Source organism: Acyrthosiphon pisum, chromosome A3 (genome assembly GCF_005508785.2).
Source record: "Acyrthosiphon pisum isolate AL4f chromosome A3, pea_aphid_22Mar2018_4r6ur, whole genome shotgun sequence".
Lineage (NCBI taxonomy): Eukaryota > Metazoa > Arthropoda > Insecta > Hemiptera > Aphididae > Acyrthosiphon > Acyrthosiphon pisum.
In genome coordinates this window covers 24,112,408-24,122,957 of record NC_042496.1, presented here as the reverse complement: position 1 = coordinate 24,122,957, position 10,550 = coordinate 24,112,408, and the positions used below count along the sequence as shown (strand labels likewise).

At 33.3% G+C, this 10,550-nt stretch overlaps 1 protein-coding gene and 1 long non-coding RNA gene across 2 annotated transcripts; both read left to right on the top strand.

Moving 5' to 3' along the window:
* The first annotated feature begins 434 nt into the window (after positions 1-434).
* On the top strand, positions 435-2,050 carry LOC100167882. Its single transcript, XR_003839859.1, has 3 exons — positions 435-1,192; positions 1,558-1,649; positions 1,779-2,050. It is a non-coding gene; the product is annotated as an uncharacterized LOC100167882 (long non-coding RNA).
* Positions 2,051-6,103: 4,053 nt separating this feature from the next.
* Positions 6,104-8,189, top strand: LOC115034484 (balbiani ring protein 3-like). Its single transcript, XM_029491621.1, has one exon. The coding sequence runs from the start codon at positions 6,373-6,375 to the stop codon at positions 8,155-8,157; it is 1,785 nt and encodes a 594-aa protein (XP_029347481.1). The 5' UTR covers positions 6,104-6,372; the 3' UTR covers positions 8,158-8,189.
* The last annotated feature ends 2,361 nt before the right edge of the window (positions 8,190-10,550 follow it).

Below are 10,550 nucleotides of genomic sequence, written 5' to 3'. Positions count from 1 at the left end.
ATCCTCTCAAACGATATGTCAATAGTGACTGCTATAGCAGTTCCGGCACCGCCGTCGATGTCACAAAAAAAAGACCTTTGACAATGCCACAATGGTTTATGGGTGATGGGCCGCTTGAAAAAAATTCCCGGGCCGCTCTGGGAGAGCCAGCCCGCCGCAGGCTCCACCGCCGACCACCCGTCCTTTTTTACAGGGAGATTACATAGTTTTAAATGAACATTTCTAAATGCTCCACCATGTAACACATAAATGCAATAACATAGAATTTCTGCAATGTATGTTCACAGAATCTTATTTTAAGAGTATGATTAAAAGCAGTTTATGTGACTACACTAAACTATTGAATGATACAACATACACAATTGTGTATAGGTAACTATTTTGTTTGTACGATAAAAAAAATTAAAATAATTAAAAGATATTACACCTAGTAGATTACACATTCTGCTTGTGTTTGTATTTTGAATTGGAATCTTAATCTGAACGAAAATCGAAATGCCGATACTGAATCGTAACCGTGTAAACTGATATTGTACGAATAGTATATTTTCTTTCCTTGCAGTGGTGGGTTAGAAATTTGCGCTGTTTACAGTATCAGTCTACGTACTCCAATATTGTTTATCTATCTCAATCTGACTATAAATACAGCCTTTAACTCTCTTCCCCCATTTGGCTAAAAAACCCCAATAAATAAAAATATCCAAGGGCCCGTGGGCCAGATTAACACCGAAAACATGCCTTTTTAAAAAAAAAAAAAAATTATATTGTGTGCTAGGAACGTGAAGTTATTATCATAACAATAAATTGGTTATTCATAATAATTAATAGTTGGAATATAATATTTATATATAGACGCAGGAGGACGTGCAATCAAGTTTGTACGTGATCAAATTTAATCTATAATCTATTGCCGGTGTTTTATTAATAAAATCTAAAATTAATTTAATAATACAATACATAGCAATATCATGAAGTAAAGTGCATATTAGTAGTATATTATTATCATCCAAGTAATCCTATAACTTATTAGACTAATGCCAATGGGATAGTGTTGCGTGGATCATTCACTGTTTGCAATCTGAGAGAGCTAGTATACGTGATCTCCATTAATCGTTTGTTCAAAATATAAAGTGTGTTTGAATTTTAATGTTAATTTAACAATTTTTACATGGAAATCTAAGAAACACGAAAGGTAAGAAATGTTTTATTTAATTTTGCTCAATACACCTCACCTATGATTGATAAGTTATAAGGGTATTTTGAATTTAGATATTCATTTTGGTTACTTGCAACTGATGCTAACCACCTACTAATATTTTGTTATTCTTGAGTACATAATAATATTATGTATATTCTAATGCAGGGTTACACTATACATTTAATCAATCAATCAATAGTGAGCTAATGGTCCTTTAAACAAGACTAGTGGCCTATTAAATTCAATAAATTTTTTATGCGACAGCTTTTTACTTTTAAACTTTTTTTATTAAAATGTTCACATTCCTAACCCTACATGTAATTAATGTTAACTAAAATAGTATATTATTTTCTTATAAGATAATGACAATGATGGTGTTCCCCCAAATGGTGGCGGACCAAGTACAGTTGTAAATGGCGAAAGTCGCGGCTCAACAATTTACAGAGAAGAGGTGGGGTATGAATACCATTTAAATTGGGAAGTTTGTGGTACTAGATAAATTATACTTATCATTTAAAATTTAAAAATCATCTAAGTATTTTTAAACACATATTTTTATTTTATTCATACAGTCATACAGATATCTTCGATGTGCAAAAAGATATGTCAGCTGCAGAGTGACCGCACGGATGGGATTAGACCCTGGATCAATTATTGTTCTTGGCCGACAGTAACACATCCATCACCCAAACCGTCAACGTTCATTGTTCATTGGAAGTCCGGGTGTTCCTCAATGCTTTAAGGGAACGCGGACGAAGTGAGAATGTATCACCGACTCAAATATATAATGAGACTGCTCCTCAGTATGTTTTTATTTATTTAAATTCTAAAATGATACAATTTTAAGTAATAATAATACACTATAATATACTTTAATAATACATTTTCAACTGTATTTTATATTCCAAAAAGAAATATAAATATAAAAAAATATAAATTGTAAACTATACTTTATATTTTATCTTAGAATATAATAATAAACTGCAATGAAATCAATGAAATATATTAGGTAAGAAGAACAGCATCATCTATGTATATGAGGAACATGAGTATTTTAAGTGAAGCATGGCAGCATGTAGAAAATGGCCGATACACATTGCTGGAATTTCAGATACGTACTGCTTACACTGCAGAGCAAATAATATTGAATAAAATTGGTGAACCAATATTTAATGAGGGTGAGTTGAGTTTTGAATTTATTAAAGTATCAAAAATTTAACTAATTTCAGAGGATGTCATAAACATTGTTATAAACCCGGTTATAAACATTTACAAACAACATACAAGATATTTTAATATTGATATACAGCCATTGCCCATGCCTCCACTTCCCATCGATGTCCAACAAGCTCCTCCAATACTTCCAAGACCTCGTGGTCGTGGGATGAGGACGAAATGTTGTAATTCCTTTGGAAAATGTTAATTGATTCCCTAATAAATTATTTAATTATGATAATGTAAGAAGCTAGTAAAATCAACAACATTTATATTACAGGGTGCGCAAAGGTTTTTATGCATGAAAGTGAAGCAAGCAACTTTTAATATTACTTAATTGGTCATTTTGATTATTATAGGTAACTAAGAAAGCTTTGTACCTGCTGAAATTTAATATTATTACGCCAATGTATGTTTTGAATGTAATTTTAGATGATGTTCATGGAATACCAGCAAGAGTTGAGAAGAGAACTTCAAGGACATGGAAGTCCAGAAAGACGAGGAAGTCAGAAAAGACTTAGAGACAACGGGTGCGTTATGCATGGAATGTATTTTTTCTAAATAAAGAAAATTATGGTAATAAGTACTAATAACAATACCTATACCTTATTAAATGGTTTTTAACCTTAAAAATTGTGTACCTATATAACATAATCAATGTTACCTTAGTTTGTTGAATAAAATTACAAATCAGTTCAATATTAATGTTTTTATCTCTGATTGCAGGCTACAATATACTTCAAGAAAACTCTGCACAACAACCAGCAAACACAAACGAGCCGGTAATTCCTGGTAAGAAAAATAAATAAATAAGCTAGTTACTAGCTACTGTTGCTTGTAGCTTAAACTACCATACCTAAAAAAAATTATTTATTAATTGTTATATTTTACAGATACAATTGAAATATGCATAATTTGTGCAGACAACAAGCATTGGTCACAATGATGCCCTGTAGACATATATTTTGCAATATTTGTGTATTGAGGCTAATTCAAGAGGGCGATGTAAGATGTCCAATTTTTAGATCGCATCCAGAAAATTATGTAGGATTAGCATTATAGAAATAATATCCTATTATAAAATAAATATATTTAATACACTAGCTGCCCGACCTTCCTCCGGAAGAAATTATTTTTTTATAATTTAATTTAAACACTTATTACCTACTATTTTTTGGCTATACAAATAATTTAATATAATTACATATTATAGTTATTTTTATTGCTAAATTCTGAAAATTATATATCCTACGTTTTGAATTCAACCACTGGAGTGGTAAATTTTATTCTTTTTATTATAGAATAGAGATAAGGTAGAAAAAAATGTAACAATAAATTATTTGTTCAATGAATAATATATATTTCAAATGGAAAAATACAAGTCCAAACAAATAAATAAATAATTAATATATTATAATGAATTTTATATTAATTGGTTTATTCGTAATTGTGGATTAATTAGGGTAGTGACTAATGAGTATGAAACATTTCAAAATTGAAACGTTCACCATTCTTGAATGAAATATTGAAAAGAATATTTTTTTAAATTTTAAACTGTTTTTTGGTAAGTTTCATAAAATCATCACTAGATGGTCATATTGATTTCATATCTAATTAGTGATTATCAATATTTAATTCAGTATCATGATATAAAGAAGATATTATAATATATGTATAAGAAAGATAATTATGTAGGTAATTTGTAAAATTATGGTAATTTATGTAAGAAATATTTCTATAATATTTTTCATTAGCACTTAACTAAGTAGAGGTGTTTACTGTACTTTCTATTATAGTTTTAAATGAAAATTAGTATTTCTTATTAATTTAAATTCATATGAAATATTTCAAAAAAAAAATTCATGAAATTTCAGACCCTAGGATTATACTAGCGTCCAGAGACAGAGAATCCGAACGGCTGCAAGATGGCCGACTCTGTCATTATCAGCTATTATAGAATTCTGTGCTATTAGTGTTTAATGTTTATAACGTATGAAACAATAAACACAGATTTCTATAAAGTGTAGTATAGAAAATAGAAATTTAGTTATTATATAAAGTAATATTTATTAATCATTTGTATAAAATATTATACATTACTAAACAAATATTATTTAATTATAATAACCATCTTGTTCATAGATATATGTAACTTACATTAGTAAATAATTTAAAATAAATAAATGTAGCATGTTGCTAGAAACATTGGTCATAAAAAACTTTAAAAATAAAAATATAATATATAAAATATTTATAGCAATAAAATTTAGAATGTTGCTGGTAACAATGTAACATTTGTTGAATTGGTCGGTATAAATTGTTTATAAATAATAAGTAGTAGAAAAAAAATCATTTGGAATCAGCTCCAATAATAAAGATGATGATATATTATTTTGTTTTCCTCTTGTTGAAACTTCTAAATTTGTTTTTAGTGTTTTTTTTTTTTTTGGTTGAGAAAAAGTTGCCTCCAGCGGTGAATTTTAATTTATTTGGAGACCGTTGAGATGACAATTTTCGTAATGGTTGTTTATTGGACTCATTTTTTAAAGCAGCTCAAGTGGGTATGCCGGTTGTGAAACATTTTTTCAAAATATTCAGTTATTCCAAATTTGAAATTCAATCAAACATTTTTTTCAATTTGCAAAGTAGATTGGTTTGATTTGACATTCACAATTTGTTTCTAGTTTCTTAATAACTACGATTCATTTACATTTTCAGATATAACATGCCAATTGCTATTATAGACATCTTCCACAACCATTTCATGTTTCCAACTTTCAAATTCATTAAAATTCTTAGTTAATTGAATTTTGTGGAGCATTATGGTCCTTTAAATAATGTTCATCCATAATTTTGTATAGAACAATATTTACATGGGGCTAATATTTATATTGTTTTATTAGAAGAATGTGCAATTTTTTTATGTTCATTCAGATTTTTTTCATAACATGATTTTGAAAATAGGTCACACGTAAATATGTCTAAGTCTTTATTTGTGTCTCTATTAGTGGAAGCTGTTTCATCTACTTTCAAAGAGGGTGATTTTTCTTTATATGAGCTTTCAAGTTTTCTAAGAATGTAATATTTCATTTACAATGAATAAAAATTAAATAATACGTGACCCATTTCAAATTTATTCAATACTATGTACGAAATTACGAATTACATGATTTTTGACATGATAGAAATAACTTCTATTAGTTATTTCTATCATGATTTTTGAAAGCTGAAATTTGTTTTAGTAAAAGTGATAAATGATAGTAACATATTCTGTGATAGCTGATAATGATAACAGAGTCGGCCATTTTGCAGCCATGTATTTTTCGGTATAAACGACATTGGAGTACTTCTTATTTGGTCAAAGATGAATTGGTAGAACTGGTTATTGGAATTATGTACAACTGGGAGGATATTCCTATTGTTAATAAAATATTAATTAATTGCTTGATTATTAAGATTATATAATTATCGAATATTTTGGTTCCCAAATATCTATGTACATAATAAACAATCCTCCAAATTAACTTTTATTCGTAGATAATATAAGAATAATAATATTATCTATGCATTTATTCCAAAATTGGGAAAATTGTACATTGAGACAAAAATATTTTGGGAGAATTTGAATACACCCGGTAATATCTATGGTAATCCCTTAGTACCACGGTTGTATATCTTAAACCGAACTGCGTATTTTCAATGACGATTCATAACCTATACTGATTTTGCCTAAATCGTGTTTGCGATCACACGCGTCTATTGTCAATAATATTTTCATCATTGATCATTGTTTTTCCTCGCGAGTTGTCAATATTGTTACTGCGAACTCGGGCGGTTCATCGTTTTATCGGTACTCATTCTTAAATTTCACGAGTGATCATTTCGTGTTTTCGTCAACTTGCGCGTAGAACAACTACTCGACTGTACGTTTGAAGCGGACGTCGTCGGACACCGAAAAAATGTACCAACTACCCAGCCTGGCGAAAATGGCGTACCACGCGTGCAACAACATCGAACGTGACAAGTTTGACTTGCTAGACACACCGGACGTCAGTGTGCGAAATTGTTGCGAGGCGCTGTTCGAATTAATCAGAGTCGACAAAAACCAAGACGAGCAGAACGATAGGCAGACAATGTTCAGTCGGTCCCGGTTCGACATCAATGACGATATGTTTCAACACATATGCGAGAAGGCAGCGTACAACGGGCACTTGGATTGCCTGAAACTAGCACACGAGATTGGCGTCCCTTGGGATACCGAGCTTGTAGTATTTCCCGATTTAAAAGGTTATGTGTGTGATCTGGCGGCGGGATCGGGCAATCTGGACTGCCTGAAATACGCACGGGAAAACGGGTGCCGGTGGGGCGGGAGTACGTGCATGAAAGCAGCGTCTAACGGTCACCTGGCGTGCCTGGCTTACGCCCGGGAAAACGGGTGCTGCTGGAACGAGGATACGTGCAGAGCCGCAGCGTCCAATGGTCACCTGGCGTGCCTGACTTACGCGCGGGAAAACGGGTGCCCGTGGGGCTTTGAGACGTGCGATGAAGCAGCTTATTACGGTCACCTGGAGTGCCTGGCTTACGCAATTGAAAACGGTTGCCGCCGCGACGTGGAAGTATGCAGCGGGGCAGCATTTGGTGGTCAGTTGGAATGCCTGAAATACTTACATGAAAATGGCTGCCCGTGGAACGAGTATACATGCACCGTCGCCGCATTATTCGGTCATCTGGAGTGTCTGAAATACGCACGGGAAAACGGGTGCCCGTGGACCGAAAAAACGTGCAGAAGCGCAGCGAAGAACGGTCACCTTGAGTGCCTGAAGTATGCACGGGAAAACGGGTGCCCGTGGAACGAAAAAACGTGCAGTAGCGCAGCACAGTACGGTAATCTGGAATGCCTGATGTACGCACGTGAAAACGGGTGCCCGTGGAACCGCTACACGTGCAACAACGCAGCAAACGGTGACCATTTTGACTGCCTGGTGTACGCCCACGAGGGTGGGTGCGAGTGGGACATTGTAAATTTCTTGGATGAGTCAAGGTACAGCCACTCGAAATGCGCTGAATACGCTCGCGAAATATGGTCCCGGGACACCAAATACTGTCACACTGACTGTCTTCTGTACGCACGAGAAAACCAATGCTCCTGGGACGAGTCGACGTGCAAAAAAGCCGCGTTGATCGGTCACCTGGAGTGCTTGAAATACGCTCGGGAAAACGGGTGCCCGTGGACCGAGGACACGTGCAGAAGCGCAGCGCAGAACGGTCATCTGGAGTGCTTGAAGTACGCTCGGGAAAACGGGTGCCCGTGGACCGAGGACACGTGCAGAAGCGCAGCACAGAACGGTCATCTGGAGTGCCTGATGTACGCACGGGAAAACGGGTGCCCGTGGACCGAGGACACGTGCAGAAGCGCAGCGCAGAACGGTCACCTGGAGTGCCTAAAGTACGCTCGGGAAAATGGGTGCCCGTGGACCGAGGACACGTGCAGAAGCGCAGCACAGTACGGAAACCTGGAGTGCCTGATATACGCTCGGGAAAACGGGTGCCCGTGGACCGAGGACACGTGCAACTACGCAGCAAACTGTGAACATTTTGACTGTCTGGTCTACGCCTACGAGGGAGGGTGCCATTGGGACATTCTACATTTCTTGGATGTGTCAAGGTACAGCCACTCGAAATGCGCTGAATACGCCCGCGAAGTATTGTCCCGGCAGCGCCGTCATCTCTTCGACAATTTATAGAATATCTTTTCACCAATTTTTTTTTACCCAACCAAAAAAAAATACTGTCTTTTTATTATGAATTTATGTTACGAGTTCTTAGCGATCTTTTTATATAAAGCAAATGTTTGATAATTAATATACCTATTTTTTAAGTTTTACAATAAATTTTTTTTTTTTAAAATCTATTTACTTATTGTTATCGTTGATAGTTTGATGCATAGGTACCTACATTGTAACCAAGTCATACTGTATCGAAGTTGTGTCAGTTATTGGTACACACAAGTACATAACGTAATTGAATTTACTTAAATTAAGTAATATCAATAGGTACCTACTATAGCTAATTAACTTTGGTTGGAATTAAAATAATAAAATCGTACTTGACTGGATGGTTGTCGATTAATGGTAAATTTAAATTACAGATAATGATATATTTTTAAAAACAATAGGTTAGGTACAAGGTATTCAAAAAACGTTGTTGTATCATTAATTAAAGTAATGTATTGTCTCCGTCTTACAAAACGCCTACATACCAAATTTATGCTCAGTTAGCTTAAAAATTTGAGTGAATATATATAGTTATTATGAAACTAGTAAGAAGGAACATTATCTGTGTTTTGACGGAAGTTTTTTTACGATGATTCAATTTTTAAGTGAGAATTTTTAATTTAGATTTGTTATACACGCATAACTTCGATTAAAACACAGATAATGTTCTTACCATCAAATTTCATAATAATAGGTCGATTCACTCTAATTTTTAAGCTGACGGCATAAAACTTGAATTTCCTAGCGTAAATTTGGTATGTTTGTAAAATGGAGACAACACATGCGGGTAAGGCGTCGTCTTAACTGAGTAAGTAAATGGTGGGCAGATAACTATATAATAAAATATTTTTATAAAATTATTAATATTATTATTTATCATACTTTTACGATTGTACACTTTTTATACCTAGCCAACTTTTATATTAATTATTAGGTGCCTGTGTACTATGATTAAAAATCATAAACTAATGACCTTTGTCAGAAATAATAGATAGGTCATAACTCATAGGTAGTTATACCTATCTCAGTAGTTGTTGAATATCTTAAAATGACTTCAAATATTATCTATACGTTTGTTAATTACTAAGCTGATATTTATAAATAAAATGTTTTAATTATGAACTAGTTGCAGTATTACTGCAGTGACGTACGCAGGTAGGGGCGGCTCCAGAGCCTTGGTTAGAGGGGGGGGGGGGCAAGTTATAATTTCACAAAAACTCATAACAAAAATAAAACAACAATTTTTACAACACAAATTCATCACCTATTTTTTAAATTTGCAAAAAAATCAATAATATGATATATTTGATCTAGAATATCTACTTTATCATATACATTAATTAGACATAATGCTGATAGTCTATCTTCGGTCATTCTTAAACGAGGCCAGGTTATCAGTCTACGAAGTGTGGAGAATCTCCTTTCAGCTGAGGCAACACTAACTATAGTAGGGTTGATAATACTTGCAACAATTTTTGCTACGCAATTCAATATTCATGTTTTGAGCACAATAAAATAATATCATAGTATCATACCATAGTATGTATATTTTATATTAATATAGTTTTTTTATAGCCTTATTGGTTCTTCATAATATAGATAGCACCCAGCAGGTACATCGTATACACCGTCATCCTCTGTGGCCCATAATATATAGTCCTTATGACAATATTATAATAATTTAATATGCATTTTTTGTTAACAATATACATTTTTTATAAATACGGGTTTGGGGGGACATGTTCAGGAATTTTCTATGGGTGGGGACCTAAAATCTAATTCTATCTCTATAAATCCTAAGTTGAGATAACATTTTATGGCGAAAAAGAAAGGTGTGTTACCCTGGCACCCCAAGGTCAAAATTTCGACTTGAAAACCGATTGGTATTATGTAATCTTTTATGTAACAATTTGTAACCACAAAAAAAAATTTTGTAACCAACCCGGTGCCCCGGAAAACCGCAATCCAAATTGCGGGTGCCAGGGTAACGTTACCCCAGCACACGAAACATTAAATAATTACAATTTCGACTTGAAAACCGATTGGTATTATGTAATCTTATATGTAACAATTTGTAACCACAGATTTCAAGATTAATGCCACTTTTAGATAAACATACATTTTTTTCATTTAATCGATTTGATTTTCTCTCAAATATGTGTACTGTTGATCATTTTACTAAAACATCTAACTGTATCAATAATAATTTAAATAAAAAAAATTAAAGTTTGTGGTATTTTTCTGAATTTCAAAAAAGCTATTGACTGCGTGAATCCCGTTATATTAATTTAAAATTTGAATATTGTGCTACAAACAACAATGCTTTTAATTTAATTAAAACATTTATTTCTGTCAGACCTCAA

What these genes read in the sequence shown, in the direction of transcription:
- LOC115034484 (XM_029491621.1), top strand. Translation starts at nt 6,373, where the DNA reads ATGTACCAACTACCCAGCCTGGCGAAAATGGCGTACCACGCGTGCAAC.